General features: G+C 37.1%; 1 protein-coding gene across 2 annotated transcripts in view; it reads right to left on the reverse strand.

Annotated features, from left to right (window-relative positions):
* The window catches only part of LOC123676121, a 91,077-nt gene that overhangs the window by 74,355 nt on the left and 3,067 nt on the right, over positions 1–13,655 (reverse strand). The window contains exons 1-2 of one of the 2 annotated variants that reach the window (XM_045611838.1): positions 12,311–12,411; positions 2,709–2,771 (exon numbers count right to left, since the gene is read on the reverse strand). In XM_045611838.1, coding sequence (XP_045467794.1) covers positions 2,709–2,754 — 46 coding nt within the window. In that variant the 5' untranslated portion in view covers positions 2,755–2,771; positions 12,311–12,411. Of the gene's footprint in view, positions 1–2,708; positions 2,772–12,310; positions 12,412–13,655 lie in introns of those variants that run through there. The other variant, XM_045611837.1, reaches the window with a different exon arrangement.

Consider the following 13,655-nt stretch of genomic DNA (forward strand, 5'->3'; position numbering starts at 1 on the left):
TTGATAATTCATATGCCATTTGTGAGCACAATCTGGTGAACAGAAAGATTCATTTCTAGATAACAAAATTATCGAAAAAAATCCAACCTCCTAATGATCACTATGAAATTTTGCATAAACATTCTTTTACCTATTTCACAACACATTTTTGATTTTCATTTCAGATAGGAATTTTTTCCATTATTGAAAAATCAATATTCAAAATCAGTGATAACCAATTTTGCCTCAACATTCGCAATGTATAGAGAATTAGGTAGGGTTGAATTCCCTTGTTACTCGAATAAAACAAGAATACGAAAAAAGTTTCGATATTTCTTCGCTTAAGATTTTTTTTTCATTAAAAATTATTACGGTTCGGCCCAATTTGACCCTAATTGAGTGAAAAACGATTTCAACAATTTCGTTTCCGACACTAATTTAGAAACATCATTTGTACCTTTTCGATTATAAGTTCTTGGAGTGGAAAATTATCATGACCATTCTGAGCTCAGTCAAGGAAAGCATGAAATGAATAAAGTTTCTTCATTTTCGTGAGATGAACTCGATTGACGCAAGATCTGAGTTTATTTCACGGCTCTCAACAGTTCAAAATCGTTCAGGAAAGATGCTCCATCCCGAATAACTAAACTATAAAAAATTTCAAATATATTGGGAAAAAAAATTGAAAACTAAAAAATAGGGAACTTTAGATAAGAAATCATTCGGTCTCAAGTCCCGAAATAAAGGCTGAGAGTAGGCATCTCGATAGGGACCTAATCAATTCCTACTGAAAAAATCCTTTGGTGAAAATAGTCTACTAAAAGTTTAATATATAATTATATATTAAAAGTTTCCATAGAAATAAGAAAAAACGACACAATGAAATTATTGTAAAACACAATGAAAACAATTTTTTAAAGAACTCAACTGGTGTATATATTTAAATACACCCTGTATATCGGACATACTGGCGTACGATCGAGGAGATGCTTTGAAACGTACCCGAGCCTCTAGGATTTCCGCTTCTAATTAACTCTGTAGAGGAACAAAAAAAAAAGGAGTGAAGTATTGAGATATCCGGACAATTTTTCAATTTCGGTGATACTAATTACAGTTTCGCAGAATCCGGAAAGAGAAGGTCTGAACTTAATTTCATCCATTTGGCCGGGACATGATGACCGAATCGAATTTAAAATCTCATTCTGGCATGAAACGAGACGATTTCAATCTAATTTGATTCAGAGTTTTTTTCCTACAGCGGTATTTTCATTCATGAATTCCTTTGTACATTCTCACCGAAGTCCGAATATCTCCGAAGTTTATAAATATCTCAAAGAAGGGGTATTTTCAACTTGCTCATTAATGAAATTGATTATAATCAATAACTGTAAGCTTACCATAATTTGAAAACTGACCGAATGCAGAAGAAGACAAATGTTAGAAGATATATATTATTCACTGAAAATTTTGTAATATGATAATACGTCATTATGTGAAATTATTTATGGTAATGATAATATTAAGAAAAACTGAATTTCAGCGCTTTTTGTATGAAATGAATTAACATAACAATTTTTAACTATACAAATATGAGAAATAATATAAAAAAATAGAGCTCTATTTAGTCAGTTTTTGAACCACAAATCAAAATGAAAATATAATAATTATATTCAAAATGTAATCCCTGAAAAAATACGCTAATGAACATTAGTTAACAAACTGAATTTATTGACATGCGTCAATCTGTTTGAAAAATATCAGGTGTAGCAGAAAGAAGTCCATTATTATTCCAATAGATGGATTTGGTTATCTGTATCTCGCGTTGTATAAGTCCGATCGGGTTCCACTAGATGGCGTTAGAAAGATGAGGTTTTGTACTACAAAAACTTTTCAGACAGTTTTGTGAATAGTTGACTGAGTTTAGTTTGAGCGCGCGTCAAATATGGACACTAGCAAAGAGAAAATACGCTATATTTTACAATTTTTCTTCGATAAAGGCGAAAATGCAAGCCAGACGGCTGAAAATGTAAATAGTGTTTATGGTAACAGCCGATCACGCGCAATTGTTTTTTACACATCAGTATTGTCAATATAACCATTTGAAATCATCCCTATTGGAACCCCTTTTTCAATGACGTATGGAATGCTGTAATATGCTGAATGGTGGAACGTTTCCACAAATTTAACCACCAGCATTTTCCTCGTCCATTAATTACCGTTAGAGCCTCTTCAAGGCTGAAACAATTAAATTTTCGGGTCTATCTCATTCGAACTCAATTTATATAATTGGCGCCAGTGCAGAGGTTCTTTATACAATACCATTGTCCAAACGGCCTTTATTGTCCTTTATTACAGCGAAATATACCATTTCTAGGGTATTTTCCACGTCGAAAACAGTCGAGGAAGTAGGGCATTCATTGGCAATAATAGGCCTGAGGTCCGTAACGGATACAAATTCCTTTTTTTTTCATTATTATTATCAGGTTTTAATGATCGGGGAAGAAATATGGTTTAAGACGTAATTGTTGACAACGTTGTCATTGATCATGTGGTTGGTCAGCCTTAAAATCTACAGTATGGAGGCTTAAAAATATAGTTTGACCATATCCGAAACATACCTTCTGACTGTAATAAGTCTCTATACATCTTTACTAAGATTGAAAGCTTCAATCAAAATATGCATATAAAGAGTTAGCTAGATAAATTGAATTCAGCGACGTGTCACTCACCACTATCAGATCTATGTCCACTTCCTCTTTTATCTCCCCTTCCCATTATACGGAGAGGAAAACCTAGAAACAAATATAAAATAAACAAAAATTATTCGAATATTTGAATGAAAAATTTTATCAAACTTGAAAATTCAAAATATGCTTGCCAACTCAATTAAACAGGTTAGTAAGTTTTTACATTTTTGGGGAAATTTTGTTTCGATATATTCTATGATTCATCACTACCAAATCATAGAGTATGATTGAAATTCAAAACTTTTTCGAAGTTGGACCATTTTTCAATAATACCGACAACTTCAAAATTTTTTTTCCTTCTTGTATTAGGCCAATCGAAAAGTCCCCGATCTGATGCACAGATGGCGGTGTTAGTATTAAATCCATACGATTTTTAGTTAATACCAACCTTCAAACGATGCGTGTCAAAATTTGACAGCAGTCCGACCATTAGTTTGTGAGATTTTGCGTTGTGAGTGTAGGTACTTTGTTATTTGAAAAGAAATGGGAAAAAAAAATTCGTTTGCTAATGAAATATTGCTTTTTGAAGGAAAAAAAAAACAGTCGAAGTAAAATCTTGGCTTGATGAAGAGTTTCCGGAGTCTGCACCAGGAAAATCAACCATCATTAATTGGTATGCTAAGTTCAAACGTGGTGAAATGAGCACCAAAGACGGCGAACGCAGTGGACGCCCAAGAGAGGATGTCACCGACGAAAAAATCAGAAAAGATCACCATAGCCAGCATTGTGAAGAGAAGATATCATCTGAACGTGTACATCATATCATTCACGAATATTTCTACATGAAAAAGCTGCGTGCAAAATGGGTGCCGCGCGAGCTCACAATCGATCAAAACCAACAACGTGTTAATGATTCTGAGCAGTGTTTCGAGCTGTTTAAGTGTAATAAACCTGAATTTTTGCGTCGATATGTGACAATGGATGAAACATGGTTCCATAATTTCACTCCAGAGTCGAATCCACAGTCAGCTGAGTGGACTGCACATGATGAACCGAATCCAAAGCGAGGAAAACACAACAGTTAGCTGGCAAGGTTATGGTTCTGGGATGCGCAAAGTATAATATTCATTGATTACCTCCAAAAGGGCCAGACCATCAACAGCGATAATTATATAGCGTCATTGGATCGTTTAAAAGATGAAATCGTTAAAAAACGACCTCATTTGAAAAAAAAGGTGCTGTTTCATCAAGACAATGCGCCGTGTCACAAATCAATTGAAACAATGGCAAAATTGAAGGAATTCGGCTTCGAATTGCTCTGTATCCACCGTATTCACCAGATCTGGCCCCCAGCGACTTTTTCCTGTTCTCAGACCTCAAAAGATTGCTCGCTGGAAAGAAATTTAACGCCAATTAAGAAATAATCGCCAAAACTGAGGCCCATTTTGAAGCGAAAGACAAATCGTACAACAAAAATAGTATCGAAAAGTTTGAAGATCGCTATAATCGCTGTATCGCCTTCGAAGGCAACTATGTTGAATAGTAAAATCCAATTTTACCAAAAATATGTGTTTACTATGGTAGACCGGGGACTTTTCAATTGACCTGTTATCTTTTTGGTTTTTTTGCATTTTTTCGACCCTTCGTGCTACTAAATGAAAAAATTGGAAACAAATCAATCCATTCTCCGAAACATAATCTTCGTTTCTTGGGGTTATCAGATCGACCAAACAGAATTGATTTAGTTCTCTAATTCTTCATCAATGAGTCGACCCCAATCATTCAAAACCATCCTCAGCCCAAAAGTTCCAAGTATCCCTAAAACAAGCTCTAAAAAACGTCACCGTCCTATTTCCTGAAACGAACGTGCAAAAATAAACAGTCTAAAGTCTTCCAAACAACCTTCTCCAAAACACAAATAGCCAAATATACCTTCCCCGTAATCCATCATAAAGTTTCATAGCGCCACATTCAAACCACTCTCGTATATATAGAAACGGAACAGAAGCCACAGCCCAGACCCGATCTAAAGGATCAAAGAGTCCTCGTTACTATTTCTCGGTTAAATTAATTCATACCTTTGTCGTAAACGGTGGGATATAACCAGTGAATCACAAAGCATCGGGTTTCTTTATATCCAGAACAAACGTGACTTTGTCGAGTTATTTCGAAGGGGCAGGTTCCATTCGGTTACCGAGTCTATATTTCGTTCTGTAAACGGCCTCAATTGGTTCGATTCCGATTGTGGAATTGCTTGCATATTAATTCTCATCAAGAGGACGAACGGTAATTCGGGATGTGACTTGAATTAGTTTCAATCCATTTCACAGGTATGCTTTATGTTCGTTACAGCTATAGCCTGGAGATTCTCGCAGAATAATGGCTTTCCCATATATAGGGTAGGTTAAGGGGGTTGTCGACGTGGCAGGAAATTATTACCGAATAGTACGTGTAATCTGTAATCGAGCAAATAATGGGTATTTCTTTTTCAATATTCTTCTAGAATTTTCTATGGTTCCGTCGGTTTTATGGTAACGGTGATTCTTCTTCTTCTTCCTCGTTTTCTAGGACATGGTCCTGTTTTGTAGCAACGCCTTGGTCTCAATCTCGGGAGGCTGAGTTCCACCTTTAGTACCATATATGGTCTGTCTGGAGGTTTTCTCCTGCTCGGTGCACATTCCTTGAAAGTTTCGACTATCCGATCTTCTGCCATCCTGCCTACATGATCTATCCTTCTACCTCCAACCCATCTGACAACATCTTTGTCTCCGCAGCATTGTCTTATGTCGTTGTTTCTCAGGTGGTCCCGCAAAGTAAAGGGTGTTTTTTTTCGAGGTATATAACTTTAAGTTGGCATTACTGTTCAAGATAGCGACCAATTTAACAGCTGTCAAGTGATTTATTCTCAGTTTGGTTTGGCAATTCATCACGAATAGACTCATGCCTGAACAACGCTTGCAAATAGTGCAATTTATTTCGAAAATAATAGTTCTGTGCGGAATACGTATCCCGATTTTCATGAGCGAATTTTGTTTAGTGATGAAGCGCACTTCTGGTTGAATGGCTACGTCAAAAAAAAAAACTGCCGCATTTGAAGTGAAGCTGATCCTCAAGTGTATGTCGAAACACCGTTACATCCCGAAAAACTGACTGTTTGTTGCGCTTTATGGGCCGGTGGAATCATTGGTCCGTACTTCTTCGAAAACGATGATGGCCAGAACGTTACAGTCAATGGTGATCGGTATAGAGCCATGATTACTTACGTTTTCATTCCTGAATTGAACAACCATGATGTCCAGGAGCTGTGGTTCCAACAAGACGGCGCAACATGTCACACAGCTCGTGTCACAATCGATTTATTGAAAGACACGCTTGGTGACCGTCTAATTTCACGTTTTGGACCTGTGAATTGGCCTGCAAGATCTTGTGATTTAACACCACTAGACTACTTTCTGTGGGGCTATGTAAAGTCATTGGTCTATGTGGATAAGCCACAAATCCTTGACCATTCGGAAGACAACATTCGCCGTGTTATTGCCGATATACGGCCTCAAATGTTGGAAAAAGTCATGGAAAATTGGACGTCCAGATTGGACTACATCCGAACCAGCCGTGGCGGTCATATGCCAGAAATCATATTTAAAATGTAATGCCACAAGATTATATTGCGGATAAATAAAATTCATGTCAATCGAATGATCCATCGTTGTTTTATTGCAATTTAAAGTTCTATAGCTCTAAAAAAAACACCCTTTATTTGAAACTCATTACCTTATTCACTTTCTGATCGTAGACAGCAAATTTATAACGCCTTGGTTCCTTGGATGTTGTAAGGGATTCAGTTTTCTGTACAGATATGTTCAAGTTGAATGTCTCTGATACTTGCTGGAATTTGTACAACATTCTCTGTGGATCGTCCTCATTCTCGGCTATAAGAACTATGTCGTCAGCGAAGCAGATAATTTTTACAGCTTGGTGCCCCTGTGGGTATTCCCTATCTGCTGATTTAACCTCGGTGATTATCTCATCCATGAATAAGTTGAAGAGGATTGGGCTTAGGCTGTCGCCTTGCTTTATACCACCTCCAATTGAAATTTCCTCCGACGTTTGAATACCGGTTCTAATTGTTATCATGTTACCATGTTCTTGCTTACAAAACTCGACTAAATTAATAACAGATGCCTCGAAAACAGACCAAAAAACATATGAGAAAAGCACAGACTGGCTATTCTCCAGTAAATTGCCACTACAATTCTCCATTCTGAAGATTCTACAAAACTCGGCAGTATATCGTTCCTCCACAACACAAAAAAAACCCGCAACCTGTTCAATATTTCAGAATAAGAGATATATGAAAACAGCCTATTTCGTTCCTGCATCTGCAAAACCTCTAACAACTTTATCACCCTTTTTTGATAATGTGAGAGAAGTTCCACTAAAAGGCCCAAAAAAATTATATCTCACAGTGAACATAAAATGATGATAGTATTGTGCTTTCAGGGAATAACCGGAATAACTGTTCCCAACACATTTAGAAACCCTAACAGCCCTTTTCAGTGAAGCATAACATTTCGTTAGACGGTCGATATTCCAGGTTATTTCAGTATGTACTGAAATTTTAGTATTGTATTTGTCCTTCATATTTACGAGGCATCAGAGGTTGAGGATATATGTTCGTCTAGTGAGGTATCTCGATTTTATACGTTGATGATAACTTGAATTGAAACTTACAACCAGTTCTGTAGATCTACAAGCTAGGTGAATCAGATGGCTGCCTTGATGCTTCATTTTAAACCTCTCATTACACTAACGATGGGTTGATTGACCCATCAACTTATTGATTGTAGTTTGAAATCTATGGAAGTGTCGAAAATGAAATGAAATTAAACACAGGAAATGATTCGATCGAGCAAATCACCACGATAAAAGTTTTATAAAATCAACCGTAAAAGTTTTTCTAGCCTAGATTGGATGATCTAGCCGAAAAAGAGAATGTGGATGATCTTTGGTCCTGGCAGGATGAGCTACTGCTTTCAAAGATCCAGTCTCCTGATTGTTTTGAAAAGAATTGAAGAACTGAAAGAGAGGATCAGCGAAGAAATTCAGGCCAAATCCATCGCAGTATGCCATCAGACAGTAGAAAACTTCAGAGATCACCTTTAACAATGTATTGACTCTAGCGGGGCTTGCTTATCTTAGAGACATAATTCTCAAAATTTAGAGTGAAAAAATGAGGATAACTACTTTCTAACAACAAATACAAAATTCAGTATTCAATTCCATTTATTATAACAGTTCTAGATCGGGAAATGTAAAATGCACATCATCTCTATGTCAGAAATTAGCGCAGAAATGAATATAAATTAGACTCAACAAAGGACTAAAGTAATAAGAGAGGATTGATATGAGGTTGATATGAGGGTTGATATGAGGTTGATATGAGAGTTGATATGAGGTTGAGAGGCGTTGGGAGGGCATTTTAATTTTAGATATTTAGATTGGAGGAGGAGCGGATTAGAATAGAGTAGGAGTGGAAGATCATTCGACCATACAAGCACCTCGACTTAAAGATCTATTGTGCATCCCCGTGCAGTTTACCAGTCAGGCATTATTGTCTCAATAAACTTCTTCAACTTTCTGGGGCCACATCCCCCACTTGGTCTAGCTTCAATAACCAAGAGTCAAGGTGTTGCAGCCCTTTCTGTGGAACAGTTTCACATTCACATAACAAGTATTTGGCTGTCTCAGATGCTTTTTCCATGTAATTCAGATGATACCTTACAGAACAATGTTCCGTGAGCACGCCTGTCAGTTTCCAGCTTACTGAGGGAGAGAACTTTTTTAGTCTAGCTCCCCGAGTAAAATAGAAGTGACTTGGCCTGTTATAGGCATAGTTAACCACATGTTTGGAGGTATAGGTTAAACCATAGAGTTTCCATATAAAATTCTTCTTCTACACTACGTCTTAGCGTGTTGACGAAAGAATTTCGATGAAATAAACGACAATTAAGCGTTCCCAACACTTCACTAGCAAGAGAAACATGTTCCACCACCTCATCTCTTCTCATTTCGAGCGTTGCAGCCACATATCACACTTTCATCGACGCCGACAAATAAACCTCTCATCAGTCAGGATAAATCCAAGACCTCCCCCATCCTTCGAGTTATTTCAATCGCAATCCCTTTTCACCCCCTACCCTTCGGGCCTCTTCCTGTATCCACAGCGTGCCAATCTCCTTCGAGGCGAGTTGGCCATTAGCACGTCAGGAATTTCAATCAAGGAACCGGCCGATGAAAAAGTAGCCCGCAAGATAAGCCACGGAATTGGGTCGGCAACAAATTCATCACTCACTCAGCTGGATTTGCGGACGTGGCGCGTTAATAGAAATTAAACATCCACACACGTGTGAAAAGAACGAGGGGAGGTGAAGGTACGGGGTGTTTTGGTGTGTGAATGGAGTGGTGGATTTGGCAACTGTCAACCCCTGGGGGTAATGATGTAGCGTTTCAGTTCGATCATCAGAGCGTAAGCGAGTCCTGGAAGTCTGTGAGTTCAAAAAAACCATTTTCGGGCGTGTTGCGTACAATATTTTTTCGGCAACCATGTAAAATAACACTATCGCTGCTGCTTTCCATATTTTATTGCGATTGCGATAAAAAACATGCAAATTTTTGACAACTAATTTCATATGAACTGTCAGCCGTTATCTCGGTTGCTATGGATTCTATGATTATTTTCCGGCCTAGTCCGGGAAGTACGTACTTTCCGGACTAGGCCGGGAAATGCTACTTTCTCAGAGAAAAAGCGTCCGGGAAGTGAGCACTTCCCGGACGGTTGCCGAAAAAAAAATTTTTCAGGTGAGATCGAAATTCGGCTAATCAGAGATCGTCAATTCTGGCACCGCTCACCGATTCTTCGTAAAGCTCCCCGTTTTGAGGAAATTTGAACTCGAAATTTGGGAAAGAATTTAATTTCCCTCCAAAAATCGTTATTTCTCCTAAATTATTCGTCACAGATCCCTCAACTAAAGCTTTTTTCAAACTGCAAGTTGCGATCTAAGACATACTGAGGTTTCAAGAGCGTAGCTTACGTCCAGGAGAAGTTGCAGCCTCGGGAATATTATCAATTTTTTCCTTGAAAATTTCAGAATTTTACCTATAATTTCTGAAATAATGTGCAGATCACCCAACTGCAAGCATTTTCGTGATCTACAGAGTTGAATCAATCAATAAAATGATACAATATATCAAGGAACTTTCATTTTTTTTCATTTTTTTTAAGGGTTAGGTATGGAAAATTTTACCACAATTTTTCGACAAAAATTTTTCAGGTGAGATCGAAATTCAGCTAATCAGAGATCGTGAATTTTGGCACCGCTGACTGATTCTTCGTAGAGCCCACTGTTTTGAGGAAATTTGGACTCGAAATTTGGGAAAAAATTGAATTTCCCTCCAAAAATCGTTATATCTCATGAATTATTGGTCACAGACTCCTCAAATGAAGTTTTTTTTCAGACTGCAAGTTGCGATCTAAGACACACTGAGATTTCAAGAGCGTAGCTCACGTCCAGGAGAAGTTGCAGCCTCGGGAATATTATCAATTTGTTTCTCGAAAATTTCAGATTTTTACCTATAATTTCTGAAATAATGTACGCATCGCCCAACAGCAAGCATTTTCGTGATCTCAATAACAGATTAAATCATTAAACTGATACAATATTTCCATGAAGGAATTTTAATTTTTTTTTTTCAATTTTCTGAGGGGGAGGTATGGTAAATTTTATGAAAATTTTTAGACAAAAAATTTTTCTGGTGAGATCGAAATTCGGCTAATCAGATATCGTCAATTCTGGCACCGCTCAGACACAACAAACAAAAATAGTCTTCCCAAACAGCCGCACCCTCCAAACCGAAACCATCTACGAAATTCATCGATCAATACCGCCCTCTTCGAAATGAAAATTCCCCGACGAACTTCCCAATCAAATTTTTCCCCAATTAACCTATCGACTAAACAATCACAACAGCCACCTCAGACTTAATTACATTCTCGCGAGAGCGAGCCGCGGCGCGAACTTCGCTATCCGCTCCGAAGGACCAAGCACTCGAAATCGAAGAAGAACAATAATCGACCCCTTAGGAATTCCCGAGTATCTGGCAGCCGCGAGGACGACTCAATCGGCGAAACAGACGCGGGACAAGCGGCAAAAGTCTGGAAGGAATTAATTTCCTGCTGTTCGTAATTCATCTCCGGGACTCGGGAACCCGAGAAATATGGTTCCCGAGGGAGGAGAGACGGGGGCTCTCCTTGAAAAATGGCGCAATTGGAGAGCGGATATATCAAAGTTCCACGGAGTAGGCCGGGAGTCTGGCTGTGCTTAGGAGTGCCCCTTCACTGGGCCCTCTCTCTCTGGAGAGGCAACCTGTTGAGGGACACCGGAAGGCCAAGAAAAAATATCCAGACATGCAGGGCTTATGAATTTCTTATGGAAATTCAGGGACTTTAGCGCGGGACCTATTTATTATGCAGTACGTTTTTTTTGCTTTTTTTTTTCGAATGAGGGATATCTGTCTTACTTTATCATTCTCAGTCTGAATGGAATAAGGGTAAGAACAAAACAAATCCTGACTATTATTTACTGAATTACGTGATTTCACTGAATAACATAATGGACTTCATTTATTCAATATGAACATACGTACTACATACAAATATATTATTTTCCTGAAGAGAACTTGGGAAATATAGATAAAAATGTACCAGTTATAAAACCATCATTCTTTCTAGAATGAAGCAACTCAAAGATAGAGATTTTGCACTTATTAAAATCCAAAGGCAAGTAGTGCAGAAAACAAAATTTGTAAAATCTATCTAAAGAATTCTATCATAATATGAATTTCTTTCTCAATGCAAATACATTTTATTATCATCGGCGTAAATTTTGAAGTTTACGTTGATAAAATAGATGCAGATATGACTGATACTCGTATATAAATTGAAAAGGAGTGGTCCCAAATGAGAACCTTGAAGCACCCTCGATTCAACACTGTCAAAGGAAGAATAGGCATCATTCATCTGTATACAGAGTATTCCAAAACTTAGAAGAGAGATTCCTTCCACAATTTCAAGAAAAAAATCCCATGGTCTTGGCCCGCAAACGCTTTGTTTTCGAGATAAAGGGTGTTTCTTGTAGTCCTACATGTTTATGATGATTGAAGGAGTTTAGTTATTTATGAATACATAATTGCTTCAGATCGGAAAAATAAGCACCAAAAATAATAAATTATTTATTTATCAACAGGTTTTTCATGATTTTCTGAGAATTTCGAGTGAATTGTTTGGAATTTTTTCTTGAAATCAGTAAGATATACAACAAATCTATAAAAAACCAAAAATTGCAGTATTAGATCAACGTTTTCTCAATTTTTTTTTCACTTGTGGTATACCAAAAAAAAGTTCTGGTGAAAAAGGAGGCAAGTTCCCGAAAAATTATCACCCTGTGAATTTACAATCGAAAATGGCACACTACGTAATATAAACTATAAATTGGAATATCTGTGCCAAATTTCAGTTGAGAATCTTGTGAAATGCTGATGCTATGTGAGAAAAACTTGAAAAAAAAACAAATTTCAATATACTGTACCTTGGGGAAAAAACTTATTCGGGTCCCTGTTTATAACACTTTTTCCCTTTTAATTATCCGAGGAATCTCTCATTTTTGTATTTACCATTAATTTCGGTATAATAACAGAACTGTAGACATCTACAAAACACAATAAATTCAGAAGTGAAATTTTATGGTTATGAGGACACTAGAAGAACATTTGAGTAGTTCTAGCCGGATCTATTTTAATGAGAATATTGAATTTCTGTCATTATTGGCTTGAATTTTCTATGATTTTTCATCTCTGGTCAACATTAAATTTTGCATCAAGCTTTTAACTGTGATTTACTATCATTATTCATTATATTTATTCCACTTACCATCCACCACAAGAAAAAGTCTATTATTCGTAATAACACCCATTTTTGATATAATCTCACAGGATACAGTTCCGGAATCTTCACATTTTGGTATCTACCTGAATTGCCTTCATATGTATGATTTCGATATTATTATAATACGTATATTTTCATCAATATTTTGGTTGATCTCATCGTTTGAAATCTAATCGAAGCGACTCATTTTATCCTCTGAAACTTATAATTATTACTTCGCCAGTGTCCATAACCATGGTTACGTCGATGAGAACACCAAAATTCGACCAATCATAATTCAAAGACATCTGGCGTCATCGCCAGATGATACCTACTGTCTCTAATTTGTGATTGGTCAAATTTTGATATGCGTGAAAGAGTATCCATAATCCCAATGAATATCCTCATTTTTCTAATGTCACATTTCAACACTTACTTGGGAAGCAGCGGTTTGGTATAATCCTCAAAAGGAATATTCACGATCAGAGAAAACAATAAAAAAACTTCGATTCAGCATCCGCTCGTTTACAGTCCCGGGAAATGTGCCTGCATCAAATATTCAGGCAGCTGTAATTTCATTGCACGCCTTTTGGGAGCTGTCGCTTCTATCAAAATTTCATGGCCTGCCTCCAGTTGAAATGAGGGTATCAGCGATATGATGAAAGGTATTAAGTGAATCGTTGTGAACTGTTTTTTTTTTGCTTTTTGAGAGTATTGGTGTTTGAATAATATTTATTTTTAGGTTGTATTTGCAGTATAGCAGAAATACTACTCAGAATATCTGCTGAGGACTGTTGTTTTCATGTATTGAAGAAGAAAATTTCGAAATACAATTTATATCAACAAACCGTTGAAAATATTTGAACTGATAGATGCAAATTTATGAATTAGGATGGGAAGAATCGAAACCGTGTGCGTCGCTCAAGAATAACTGAGAATATTGATGCAGTAGCCCGCAGTATTGACGAAAACCTACTTTTGTCGTCCTAGTCGACCTTGGGAAGTAGGTG

This window comes from Harmonia axyridis, chromosome 3 (assembly GCF_914767665.1).
Source record: "Harmonia axyridis chromosome 3, icHarAxyr1.1, whole genome shotgun sequence".
NCBI lineage: Eukaryota > Metazoa > Arthropoda > Insecta > Coleoptera > Coccinellidae > Harmonia > Harmonia axyridis.